Source organism: Rana temporaria, chromosome 4 (genome assembly GCF_905171775.1).
Source record: "Rana temporaria chromosome 4, aRanTem1.1, whole genome shotgun sequence".
Lineage (NCBI taxonomy): Eukaryota > Metazoa > Chordata > Amphibia > Anura > Ranidae > Rana > Rana temporaria.
This window is the reverse complement of record NC_053492.1, coordinates 317934000-317948787: the sequence shown is the minus strand read 5'-3', so window position 1 is coordinate 317948787 and position 14788 is coordinate 317934000. Positions and strand designations below refer to the sequence as shown.

Here is a 14788-nt window from a genome sequence, read left to right as displayed (position 1 = left end):
ATTATTAAACCGAACTAGAACTGATGCAACAGGTTTAAAGTGCTGCCATCAACGAATCCAGGAAAATAAAGGTCCTTGTGTACACACCATGCAGACAGCCCCAATAGTGAGTGGACCCATGGATTCCTGATGGAGGAGTAAACCTATTGGTGATTGCCAAGTATCTGGTGCCTCATTGTTAGTGTTGATTGTGAGAAAAACAATCAGCGCCACAATACTAATAAATTAGCCCTATAATGACGTGAGGAAAAAACAACAAAAATAATCCTCTAAATGTCTACACAGCTGCTGACCACTTATAGTGATACACCACACCTACTGCAATATTAATTTTGTGAAAATAGTGCAGCGCTGCGTATCTACACATTTTATATAAACAAAAAATTATACATTCCATAAAACAATTTATGAAAAAAGAAAATAAATAAATTATAAAACAGTTCATATGTAGGTTTCCAAAGCTGTCACCGCTGTGAAAAAATCCTATTTAAATGGATCCAATATTCAGTGCACACCACCACCTGCTAAAATGCCTGCTCACCTCAAGGATGAGTATAAAACTCATAAACGGATCACTCCACGTGTCCACCACGATCAATCCACTTTACCAATGGTAGTAATTCCTACAGTCTCCAGACTGCACCTCTGTGTGGGTAATCAACGTTTAACTTGTTCCTCCATTCGCTTTTTAATAATCAATTCCACTTGTATATTCAGGGGTTAAGGACATGAAACAAAAAACACAAGTACCATAGTGTTCTCTGCTTTTGAATTTATTATAAAAGCCCCCTAACAAGTTACACTTACAAGAAATAACAATAAAAACAGCATTTATTAAATCACCAGCTCATTCACCACAGATCAAGACTCACTGTGCTTCGTCTGACATCAGATACGACTCCTCCCTTAACGCGTGTTGGCCTCTCATTGGTCTTCATCAGTAGGCCAGTTTTCGTTGGGACCCTTCTGTAGGTGGTGCATGTGTAGCTTTCCCTTTAAGAGTATGCAGCAGATGGCTAGTGGGCTGCTAAACAAGCTGCAGGGTCTCTCCTGCCTTGACTGTCTCATTGAGATGAGCACAGATGTTCAGCTCACGCCTCCTGGTACACAGGAATCTGATCCAGATCCCTTGGTGGTCTGCAGTCCTCTGAAGTCAGGTGCTCAAATCCTTTCAAGACTCGCAGGTCTCAGCCACAAACATTAATACGTTTCCCTATAAGGGGATATCTCCTAAAGCACCTGAAACAGACTGATATGATCTGGGGAATATAACCAAAACCAGTATTGCTCAAAAAAAGGGTAATGTACACAAAGCGGTTTAATCTCAACCCATGTGGCCTAATTGGCTAAATTCACAATTTTCACAAAAGGGCAATATGAAAAATATATATTTTTTAAAGCAAAATATCTAATAAATGACATTTGTGTTGTACAAAAACAAACAAAGCCTTCACAATAGATACAATTTAATGTGGTCATTCTACAACATTGTCTATTTTTTAAAAGAAAAGAAAACAAAGATCAAGGATACATTTACCTTGTGCACATCAAGTAAATGGCATTACTTGGCATAGAAAAAAAGAAAATAACATAAGCGAACAATTAGAGTAGAATCTGAGGGGAGTGGCTAGGCTTAGCATGCGAGACGCTGACTCCCGAGGCTCCACCGAAGATTAGCTAATTGGTAGCATTGGAGGCATCCCTGGTGGTTCTTATTACCCCGTACTTTACTGTGCAACATGAACTCTGGTCCATCTCCTGGCCCCTCCCTTCTGCTGAGTGCCCCCACAGCAAGCAGCTTTGTGTGTGTTATCAGCTTAAAGTGGTTCTAAAGGCTGAACGTTTTTTACCTTCATGCATTCTATGCATGAAGGTAAAAAACCTGTGTGCAGCAGCCCCCCCAATACTTACCTGAGCTCCCGCTCGATCCAGCAATGTGCACAAGAGCATAGATTCTCCATGGACTCTCACTACTAAATGGTGGAGACCGTAGTGGGAACCATTGGCTCCCACTGCTGTCCGTCAGTGAGCCAATGAGGAGAGAGTGGGGGCAAGGCCGAGCCGCAGCTCTGTGTCTGATGGACATGCAGAGTGTAGTGGCTTGGGAGCATGCCGAATTGGGTGCCCCCTTAGCAAGCTGCTTGCTCTGGAGTCACTTGACAGGAGGGAGAGGCCAGGAGGATCGGGGTTGCTGTGTGCAAACCCATTGCACAGAGCAGCTAAGTATGACATGTTTGTTGTTTTTAAAAATAAATTGACTTTAATCTCGCTTTAAGTGCATTGTGTTTGATTTATATGAGGAGCAGATCAAATTACTGCAGAAAACCAGTTAATTCCAAGTGGTTCCAAGTGCCTATATTCTGCAGAACAGGAGTGTCTAGGCACAGTGAAATGTGTGGAAGTACATTGATAGATTATAAGAGGAATAAAAGCCAAAGGGTAGGTTTTTCAGGGTACTATGAAGAAAAAATCCCTGAAACGTAACAAATCTTTACTTTGGGTGCATTAAGAAAGCACTGTGTGCCTGGAAGGCACTATTTGATATGCAGAGTAAGCCATTATTTGCTGACTAGTTTAAGGTTATTGGTCATGGGCATGTCTCTGTGCCAGTGACATTCTCATGACACATCTGTTTAACACAGACAAGATGAAGAAATCTAAGCTGCTCAGTAGAGTTTAATTTAACTCAAGCCAGTGACCTAGATATTAAAGTAACTCTGTCAGCATAGCAGTTGGGTAAATAGTTGTATTGTTGCCTACCAACATAATGTTGGTACAGATTTCCCATGGGTGATCCCCGTCCATTTTGAGTCAGAATGGATGGCATACTGCAAGATACTTCTGGTTTCAGAGAAAGTTGGTTTATATCTATGTATGTTCATCTTTGCCGTTGATGCAGATTAGCATAGCAAAAAATGAACAAAAATCTATTCCTAACTGTTGCCGTGGTGCCTTCTCCAGTAACCCCTGTTATTTTCAAGGCTCCATGCACAATGGGCTTAAAATAACGTGTTCTTGGCAGAAAAAAAGAAACGTTCATATAGAGCATTTTTGTACACTTTTAAAAGTGTATATCATACTTTTTTTTTTTTTCTGCCAGGAAACTCCAATCAAGAATGCAAACCAGGTTTCATTTTCTGGCTCCTAAATGCTGAGCTTAAAGTGGTTGTAAGCCATATTAAGACTTACGTGTAGCTACCCAGATATCTCCTAAACCTGAACGGTTTAGATGATATCGCCTGACCCCTGCATGTGCCGATAACATCGGCACATGCGCACTGGGGTAAACTGAAGCAATGGCACCTATGTGCTTCAGTCCGGGTGCAGTTACCGGCGGCTCCCGCACGCATGTGCAGTGATGACATCATTGCGGCTCCGGCCCATCACAGCACCGGTGCTGCGATACCCGGAAGTAAACCCTGGAAGTAATGCCGCTGGAGGGGAGAATGAGGACCGCTGCGGGGGCTTCAATCTCAGGTAAGTAATTCATAATGAGCTAGCATGCTATGCATACTAGCTCATTATGCCTTTTGTCTTGCAGGGTTTTTTTATTTTTTTTATTTGGGGTTTCCAACCACTTTAAAATATGCCTTTAAATGTCCTAATGCGCAGGGACACATAGGATAACATTGAGCTTCTTTTACAAGCAGAACACAACTCCTGCAGAAGCAACGTTTTTTTTTTTAAGCCAGTGTGCATGAACCCTGAAGATGATTGGGTGCCTAAAAAAAGTCTCTGATCGCTGTCAGTCTGCGTGTGGAGTGGATGTAAATATCTCGGTAGTTCATGCCCTTTTTAAAGTGGTTGTAAAGCCAGGATAATAAAAACAACTTGCACCCCCTCTGTTTTACCAAGATCTAAAGCATTGTGTTTGTTATGTTTTTATTCTAATCCTTAATACCTTCTCTCACAGCATTGATTTGTGGCCACATGACATTCCTCGGCTCTCCTTCCCCGATCTAAGGAATGCGGAGGGAGGGGCTAAGATAACCTGCTGACATCAGTCGGCCAGCAGAGGAATGTCACATGACTGCTGTGAGGGAAGGTATTTAGGATTGGTTTTAAAAAAATGGACACACAGTACTTTCGATCTTTAAAAAAACTGAGAGGATGCAAGTTACTTTTAAATGGCATTTTCAAGCCACGGGGAAGAGAAGCAGGAGGGGTGGGGCAGGGAGGCAATCGCTCTCACACACAGGCTTTGGAACCGACAAGGAAGGAGGAGAGGGCGAGGCAGAGAGCTCAGCAGCCACGATTACTGTGGTCAGCACACATTGGGGGGGGGGGGGGTCACCAGAACAGGCAGAATCAACCATATATACATTAATACCTACATTTAACGTGGTTAACAAGCGTTTTTTGCAATACAAGCTATTTTATTTAAATCCCGACTCGGTTTGCAAGCAGGATTCAAGCCTCTATGGTGTGCAGTACTGCATTTGGCCAGAGGTGCGGGGGCGCCAGTGACATTTGTTGCTACTCGGATAGATTCAGAGGCACTCAAAATACTCCATTCCTGAGTGTTCCCGAGCCTGTTTGAGTGCATCCAAGTGGCTCTGAGTGGTTTCCGAGTGTGTCCAGTGCCCCCCCCCCCACCTCTGGTCACATGCGGTATTGCATACCATAGAAGTCGCTGTGGAATGAATTATCGGAGTTTCCATTGACTACTATGGGGAAACTCGCTTTGATATACGAGTGCTTTGGATTACAAGCATTCTTCTGGAACGAATTAAACTTGTAATCCAAGGTTCCACTGCATTTTTTTTATTTATGTTTTAATGTTTATTTTGGTACGCAATTATGCTTTTTGTTTTTATGTGTATTTTGCTCTAAACATATATTTGTTTTTAGATTGTCAGGAAGTGCTGGTTGATTTGTTAGTCTCATTAATGAGCTATAGGATTACATCAGTGGAACTGTCTCTCTTCCTGCGTTGTTTTCTAGAAAAGACTGTGCCCACTGTAAGTATGAAAAAAAAAATTAACCTGGTCCTGCGAATTAAAAAAAAAAAATTGTTCCACAAATGCAATACTGACATTATCCTTTCTTTGTCAATTTTTTTTTTTTTTTTTTTCTTTTATTGTTTACGACCTATGCTTTCTATAACCGTTTCTATCCTTTCTATGAATTACTTGTTTCCTGTGATGATTGTATAAAGTACTGAGTAATCAGCCCTGACCAGCTTCTTTAACCACTTAAGACCTGGACCAAAATGCAGCTAAAGGACCTTGCCCCTTTTTGCGATTCGGCACTGCGTCGCTTTAACTGGCAATTGCGCGGTCATGCGATGTGGCTCCCAAACAAAATTGGCGTCCTTTTTTCCCCACAAATAGAGCTTTCTTTTGGCTTTTGGTGGTATTTGATCACCTCTGCGGTTTTTATTTTTTGCGCTATAAACAAAAATAGATCGACAATTTTGAAAAAAATGCTATATTTTTTACTTTTTTGCTATAATAAATATCCCCCAAATATATATATATATATATATATATATATATATATATATATATATATATATATATATATATATATATATATATATATATATATATATATATATATATATATATATATATATATATAAAAAAATCGTGACTGAGACATTATGGCGGACACTTCGGACAATTTTGACACATTTTTGGGATCATAGCAAAATGCATTGTTTATTGTGAAAATGACAATTGCAGTTTGGGAGTTAACCACAGGGGGCGCTGATGGGGTTATGTGTGACCTGAAGTGTGTTTACAACTGTAGGGGGGTGTGGCTGTAGGTGTGACGTCATCGACTGTGTCCCACTATAAAAGGGATGACACGATCGAGTCCCGTTGCTTCGGACCAGGTCGCGGGAGCGCGGCCGGACCCACGTCTGGGTACTAGTACAGGACGTACCTGTACGTGGATGTGCCCAGCCGTGCCATTCTGCCGACGTATATGTGCAGGAGGCGGTCCTTAAGTGGTTAAGCTCATGATTCCCAGCCCTGTACTGGTGCTCACATGATATGTGTGTTCGTTTTTACCTGTTTTTACCTTCTACAAAGCGATTGTAACTTGTTTTTTCCGCTGTAAGGATTTTGCAACCTGAAATAAATGTAGCAGGAAAGCATGTGCTCTTTTTTTCACATCTGACATTTTCTAGCATTTTGCACTGCAATTCTTCAGCACACCCATTGTTCATTTAGTAGTGCCAACATTGTGGTATAGATATTTCCTCTTAAGTTAGTTGAAGGACACAGCAGATATCTGGCCATTGGGTTTTAGTGCCACCTGTAGGAGTAGGACACCAGGCACAAAATATAAAAATATGGCACTTCCGGTAGCCAAATCCAGCAGCTGCTAATCCGTTTTTACCTGGTGTCGGCTCTCTGCTGGGGATTTTGGTTCCTTCAACTTTTGCATCACTTTGTGGTGGGAGATGAGCATTTGTCTTTTTTTTTTTTTAGCATTACCATGGCAGTTGTCATTCAGCATTGTCTCAGCTTCTCAGGCCTTTACCCAAGTGCTAGCCATGCTGAAACAACTTGGGATCTTCAGTGTGGGTTACCTGGATGCTCTTTGATTGAGTGGAATTTCTTTTTTACCCTGGTAGTCAACTGTGCCTTGGAAACTAGGATTTATTGTACTTGCCATAAAATATTTTTCTGTGTTCATTGGACACTGCACTCATCCCTCTGGTTAAAGTGTTATTAAACCCAGGACCATGCATTCAATGTATCTGATCTCCCACAGTACAAAGAACATGGAAATGCAACTATTTTAGTAAATATAAACCTCTAAATACCATCTCTCATCACCAGCATATAGTAGTCTTGTGACTTCTATCCATGTCTATCCAAGCACTGGTTAAAGCTTGTAGTAGTAGTTTTCTAACTGCCCTATGAGACTGCCAGACCCCTGACTCTGTCTGGACAGTGCTGATTGGCCCTGTGCTGATCACATGCTTTCTCCCAAGAAACAAAAAACTTCTCTAGAAATATACACCAAACTGAGCCTGTGCAGCCTGACTCCATAGACTCCTAGTGTTATCAGGAAATTATCAGTGGAGAGAGGGGAGGATCAGAGAAGCCAGGATCAAACAGCATTTTTACACAATGCAGCGTATTAACCCCTTAGGTTCCACAGTGAGTATAGCAAGCATGCTTTACTGCATATACAGGCTGCTTTTACTGCTGTGGGTTTAGTAACACTGTGATGAGCTATGTTTTTTTAATGAACTGTTTCTAGCAAATAAGAGGTTCGGGCATCAGCAAGGACTGCCTCTGGGCTTTTTCTTTTGTGCCTGGCATCCTACTCCTGCAGGTGCCACTATAATCTAATGGTCAAAAGTTGTAAAGGATCTCTGCTTTGTCCCGTCAGTGAACACAGAGAAAGAGATTTTACGGTAACTACAGGAAATCCTATTTTATCGTTTATGGCATGCGCGCGGGAGACTTCATTCCCGCAAGGTCCGGCGGCTGCCGGGCCCTTAGCCGATGATCCGCGCTGCGCATTGCGAGGGAAATATCTCCTTAACCGTACAGGTTTAGGAGATATTCTTTATACCTACAGGTAAGCCTTATTATAGGCTTACCTGTAGGTAAAAGTGGTAGTACAGAGTTTACTACCACTTTAAAACAGGTTTATGGCTGCAGCAGACTCCTGGTTACCAACTAAAAATTACCTGGGTGGTCATAGTGCCACTTTCTTTGTTTTGTGCCTGGCATCCTACTCCTGCAAGTTTGTGGAGTGCCTGGAAAAGGTTAAGGAACATCCATTCCTAAATCTTCTATGCCGAGTCCTGCAGGTTTGTGAAGTGCTTGGAACAATTAAGGAGCATCCTTTCCCCAATCTACTCTGCTGACACTAAACCTAGGATGCTAAGCTCTGAGCATTTCCAGGTTTAGAGCTACAATTTTGGATAAAAAGTAAATTCAATACTATATCAGCTCGATTGGAGGGTAATGGGAGATATTGGGGGTCTAATAGACCCTTGACGTTTCTATAAAGAACCTGTTGTCTGCCAATGCTTTCACAAAGGGGGCTGCTTAGCCCCTTTATGATGGCAATACATTTACATGAATTTTTTTTAAAAGATTAAATTATAATAAAATGTATAAATATAGACTTTTTTTTTTTTTTTTAAAGGCAACTCCATTGCACTTGTGCACTCACACATGAATGCAAAATATCACATAGGGCATGCATGCGTATGTAAACAATTGCACATTACATTTTGGGTATCACTGCAAATCACATAGTGAGAGCAATAATTGTAGGGCCATCATTCATGGTTCATTATAAACTGAAGACCTGCAAAAGGCTTTTAAAGTGTGACTTATAGACAATTTTGGACCATGTACAGTAGATTTTTGCCATTCATGACTTTTGGGTTTTGTATCCATTTACTCAATGCAACCCCATGTTTCCTATATTTATCAAAAAACTGGGTATTGTGTTTATGTGCACTAAAATTTCCTTGTGTATTTCTTCCTGAAAATATTTCTTTTATAACAGTTGTGCAAATATCGTGCAGCATAAAATTGCAACAGCCAAGGTTTTATTCTAGAGTCCTTTTTTAAAAAATATATAATTGTTTTATGATTTTAAGTGGGTTTCTACCAAAAAAATGCAGAATTTAACGTGTGTGAAATTGAACACATTGCCCCAGTCGAGAAGTATTTTAATTCTCTTGTGGCGATTTTTGTTTCAGGAGATGCTCTTAAAGGGAATTTTGAATATTACAGAGGCTAATAGCAACATTGTACCTCTGAAATACTTGACCTTTCCCCTTCAGCAAAATACAGAAGGAGTGACTGGTACAGTACAGAAATCTCCTGGATGTGCCACTGGAAAAATGAGTGGATTCTTCAAAAGAACTAAAGTTTGGCACAGTAAAGATATGCATGGTGACACCTTGCTTTCGTCATGGCACATCGCACCTATACATTTACCATTGGTTGGCCAAAACTGTTGGCCACATATGTCAGATGGATTTAGTTTCACAATGTGGTTGAAAATGGAGTACAGTCTGGATTTGGAATATTTTATTAAAGGAAAACACCTTAAGAAAAGGACTAAGATGGTTCCCATTCAAATGCATAATACAGGTAGTATATCACTGGGCATCATGTCTACACTAGTTTAAAAACCTATATATGCTGTATATAAGCTCTTTGCAATAGGCGGTGATATAAGAAAATTCCATAAAAAATTGTAAGTCAGAACTTCAGCATCAGAACACAAACTCCTTAGAAAACTATGCAACACCATGTAATGAAAATAAAACAAAGAAAAACATATTAACGGTTAAAAAAAATTGTCCTGTGTTCAATATTATATATTTGACTAGTGGTAGCGATTTTAAATCTATCAAGTCAGAAAATTATTTGCAAAAATCTGATGTGAATAACGACACAGAAATAAGTGAAATGCACACTCACCAGAAGATAAACCTCTATAAAATAATGTATGATCACTTGCTTTTTTTTTTTCCAAAAAGGAATGACTATATATCTTTTGGTATAAATGGTCTATTCAATCAAATGTAGCAAACATGTTGCAGTGCTATTATTGTTGAGATGTATGGATATAGGTATACATAGATATCAGATGGATAGATGGATATCGGATGGATACATATATATTGGATGGATGGATGGATGGATAGATATAGATAGATGGATAGATATCAGATGGATGGATACATAGATATCTGATATCTATGTATCCATCTTCTATCTATCTATCTATCTATCTATCTATCTATCTATCTATCTATCTATCTATCTGATATCTATCTATCTATCTATCCATCTGATATCTATCTATCTATCTCTAGTTTTATTAATTATTTCATTTTATTTTTTCAGCGGGGGGGGGGGGGGGGATTCTTAAATTTTAAATTTACTGTGCTATGCCTTGTTAAAGAATCATAATTTACTTTTAATATGTTTTTATTGATTTTTCCAATATAAATTTACAAATACCCAGAATACCACAAATGTAGACGAGAGGGGGTAGAATAAGTAAGGTAAATGCCACTACACATTCAGAATAATATAGGTACATAAAATAATTTGAATTATTATATACAACTTTTTTTTTTTTTTCATATAAATGTGTTTCTGCTGGGAAAAAAATTGTATGAAGCTAGTTAGACATCCATTAAAAAAAAACAAAAAAAAAAAAAACCTTTGTGATATTACTTGTAGTAACAAAAAAAGCTCAGAAAGCAAACTAGGTAGAATAAACAGACTATATCATTTTATCCTGGCAGCACATTTTGTAAACAATGGGTTTCACCAAAGTTGTGATGCCGACCATAGACCTACAGATCTATTTTCCAGATGGCAGATGGATGAAGATATTTAACTGTTCTCTGTAGTATTTTGTAGTATCTGCAGCTTGCCTAATGCATTGAACTTGCTATGTTTAAAACATTTAAATTGCCAGGATGTCTCCGGCTGCAATACTAGTGTCACAGACCTGAAACAAGTATGCAGCAGTGCAAGTCAAAGGTGGACTCAAATCCTGATCTGCCTTATTATCATCATAACAGCCAGGCAACTATCATTTACTGAAAAAATGTTGTTTATGGCAACAAACATACTGTTCTAAGAACAGGTTTTCTTTGCGAATCCTGTAACCTGTTTGCGAACCTTTTTGTTCCCTATTGTCCCTTTCTTCTGGATAAGTTCATTAACACTGCACTGCACTAATCATGTTGCCATGCAATGTCATATGCTGTGCTTTTTGAAGCATTAAAATAGATTTTGTACAGTTTTAAACATGCAGGCATGAGGTTTTTCATCTCTTGCCAAAACCTGCAATTATGCTCAACACTTATAAAATGTATTTTCTTTAAGGTTTATAGGGTTTTTTGGTTGCCTTCTAAATGTCTTACTTTGCAGAAGCTGACAATGCTGTTGGACTAGATGGGTCCAGTAATGACAGGATTGTAGACGATGGTTGCATACATCTGCTCTCCATGGGTTCTAAAGTACTGATGATGCAGATCTGGGTTTGCATGACAACAGGACGGCTTATTTTCAGGTACTTGAGTTTTTATTAAAGGTTTTTACCTAAACCTAAAACACAAAATAAATAATGCAGCCCATCTGTCCTTAGATGAGGTGGCTGGAATAGTTTTATTTTCTCAGACTTTTTTCTTTATTTTAACTCTGTGATTCTTCCAGTAACACGCTGATTGTGCTATAGTGACAATGCTCATTCACTGTACTGTATCGATGGAGAGAGGCTGCTCCTCCTGATGTGGTTTACAGAACACCTTCCCTTCATTTAATCTTCATAACATGGTGGAGGTGTTCTGTAGTGCATAGTGGAACACTGAATAGGGCTGATAACACTGCTTGAGATTTCAGTGCAGCAAAGGCAGAGTATAATTTCTCCTAATGCAATGTTTACATAATTTGCACAACCCTGTCATTGTAGGGGGTCGACCAATATCGTTTTTCGACCACCTTTCAGGCTGGTAGCCGATATCAGGTGCCGATATTCTGTATGTCACCGTCACCTGCCATCAGATGCAGCATGTCACTTGCCACTGTCTAGCAGATTGTGGTGGTTTGCGGCCCGTTCTTGGGAATTACGTCATATGAGGTCCTCCCATAACAATAGGGTTCCTGCCTGATCATCGTTTTAACAGATATAACAAAATACTTTAAATGGTATATTCTAGAGACCAAAAGAGCACAAGTAACAGAAGTTCTTCTTGGAGTTGTCACCTTTAGTTTTTTTGGCAAGCCTCCTGGAATAAATATGACCATACTATACTATATGACATACTTAATTAGAAACTGAAGTTTATTGAGTTCTTGCATATGTACAAAAGAAAAAGGTTGTCCAGGGACACTATACACAGCAATGAACGTAATGAGCATAGTCTTACATCTCAATAAACCACACAGCATTACAAGATCAGTAAACAAATAACATGAGTCTAACCGGTATTGCTGGTGTCAGTTATTTCCATAAACGGTGAAAAGCATACATATTGTGCACTTGCATATCAATAATACAGAATCAATCGATTCGATTGCATAGGCATAAAAAACATGTAGCAAACAAAGTTACGCGGTGCATGTTGTGGGGGACTTCAGCCATCTGTTCCACAACTTTTTATATTTAGCTGGGCACCCCCTATTTGTATTGACCACTTTTTTGTATGGTAGCGTATTATTGATATCGGCAAGCCAGGCAGACAACGTAGGGACCGCCACCTGAATTCAATTGCGGGCTTTGCATTTTCTTGCTATAAACAGCGTTTCATGTAAGAAGTGGCGTGTAAATTTATCAATTTCCTGCTCAGGGAAAAAACCCAACAGACATTGTTTGGGATCCAGGGATACCGGCGAGCCCATTTGGTCGTGCAAGAATTGCACTATCTGAGACCAGTACCCCTGGATCTGAGGGCACTGCCAGAAGAGGTGGTCAAAGGTACCAACCAAAAGCAGGCACCTGGGGCATCTTTCACTGGGGGATGGGCAGAATTTAGCTAGACATTGTGGCGTTGGATATGCCCTGTGAATTATATAAGTTTGTATAAGCCTGTCAGATAGCTTAGGGATCTCTAGCATGTCACCCCAGTCTTCATCTTCGATTTCGCCCACCCCATCTGTCCATTTCTGTTTGATGGAATATGCTAATTTGGTTGTAGAGGGTGTGGTAAGCATATTGTTAAAAAGAGATATGAGCTGGCGTGGGTTGTGTCCTGAAGGGGTCACCTCAAGAATGTCTAGGGAGGGTAAAGTGGGATACACAGCTGTAAACTGAGTATGGAGGGCATGGCGTACCTGAAAGAAGCGAAATAGCATATGGTTTGGGAGATTAAATTCCATTTTCAACTGATCAAAAGTTTTAATGTCTCCATTATGGAGCACATGTGACAGTAGGTATACTCACCGAGATATCCAAATGGATCAACCTGCAGATTTTAAATGATTTCTCCATCCATGCAGTGTGGATGGATGATTCTCTCGCTGTCCAAATACCCAAACAATGCCTGCATCTGATTGGATGCCTGCGCTGTTTGGCTGACAACTTTCCGCCTGGCTCTTTTGATCTTTGAATCTATCATAGATGCATTTAAATCACATTTGCCAAACACTGTTAAGTTTTAAATTGACATCTGTGTTCTTTTCACAACATAAAAATGTGTTTAATATTGCAGTAACAATGTAAAATATATAATCACTCTGTAAAAATACTTTGTTTTTATTTATGCTCAGTGCAAATGGTCTGACGTTACACTTTGCAGAACTATAAAACAGCTAATCTAATAGGATTTAAAACAATTCACTGATGAAGTATAATGATGAAGTGGCAACATTCGGATCGCAAAGGATAGTAAAATGTTGTTCTCTATTTTAAAGGATGTGCACGCATGTAAACGATGACTTAAAATGCATTCTTCTGGCACAAGTTGAAACACAAGAAAATATTTTCCATCCTGGAAATTGGCAGCATTTGGCTTTCACATACAAGGAGCTGCCTGAAAGTAAGAATAAAGTCTGCAGCAAAATTCTGATGTGGGTCTCTGGACAAAGGTATGTTGCATGTTGGTGATGAGATGGATGGAGCTATATCGATAGAGATATATTCTCGCTCGCTCTTTATCTATCTATCTATCTATCTATCTATCTATCTATCTATCTATCTATCTATCTATCTCTCGCTCCTGTAAAAAGCAGTATTCAGGAATTTAGGTGACACCACTCTAGTTAAAGTTGATAATGTAACTTGGTGGTATGTTATCCGCTTGTGGTTCTGGTATGGTGTGTACTTTCATACTGCATGGCATCTACTTCTAGAAAACAATGATTTAAATAGATTTATTGTTTATAAAGATATATTAAAACAATTAAGCTGAATTCCAAGTACACAGTAAATCTGTGGTGCAGGTCACTTACTGAGTATGACTGCTTTAAAACCAAAATTCTGAGCATGCATTGCACTAATGCCATGTTGAGGGACGCTCAAGGGGTGATAGAGAAGGCATCATATTGCCTGGAATTGACCATCCCAAGGGCTTTTTATGTTTTGCTGTTGACTTTTATAACCAGAGAATTGGAAGCTAAAAGATTTTATTATGTGAATAACTAAAGAGAACTTGTCACAGTCTAGTTTTGCAATTAGGGCAAATAAACATGAAACGCAGTCACTTGGCTTTTTAAAAATAACACTATTCTATGCATTTGGGAAATATTATTGCAAGCAGTATTTTTTTTTTTCATATTTAATTATGTTGTTAATATTACTTTGTATAACAGGAAAGCCGAAGTCACTGTAGAATATAATCCTCCACGGAAAGGAAGCTTATCATCTGACAGCAACAGAACTTTTTGTATGGTTGGACATCAAATTTCTCAAGAAGATACCATTGCTGTAGTAGGACAGATGAGTTTGGGAAATGTGCTGCTATTTAATGGTGAATTTGCTGCATAATAAAAAAAATGTGTGCTTTTAATGTACTTTTCACAATAAATACATAACCGGAACGGATTTATTTATTTTTAGGTCCAAGTCTTGGTGCAGAAGAAGCATTTGATCTTTACTGTCACGGTCCAGATTTTACATCATTGATGACCTGCAAGTATGGCAACAGTAATACTGAACATTGCAAGTACATTTCTAGAGAAATTCTCCAGAATGAGCAAATCTGTGAATTTTTAATGAAAAGTGGAGGAAGTGACATGAGCCTGTTAGCAGTAAGTTTCAACATATTATGGATTTGACTGATGTTCCGAAGGTCTGTTTTTTGTATATCTTAGACAATTTTTTAGTAAGAAAGAAT

General features: G+C 39.1%; 1 protein-coding gene across 1 annotated transcript in view; it reads left to right on the top strand.

Annotated features, from left to right (window-relative positions):
• Window positions 1-14788, top strand: part of LYST (lysosomal trafficking regulator) — a 317564-nt gene that overhangs the window by 114735 nt on the left and 188041 nt on the right. The window contains exons 10-15 of the mRNA XM_040350648.1: window positions 4852-4961; window positions 8687-9083; window positions 10887-11028; window positions 13368-13541; window positions 14265-14422; window positions 14512-14702. Coding sequence (XP_040206582.1) covers window positions 4852-4961; window positions 8687-9083; window positions 10887-11028; window positions 13368-13541; window positions 14265-14422; window positions 14512-14702 — 1172 coding nt within the window. The remainder of the gene's footprint in view (window positions 1-4851; window positions 4962-8686; window positions 9084-10886; window positions 11029-13367; window positions 13542-14264; window positions 14423-14511; window positions 14703-14788) is intronic.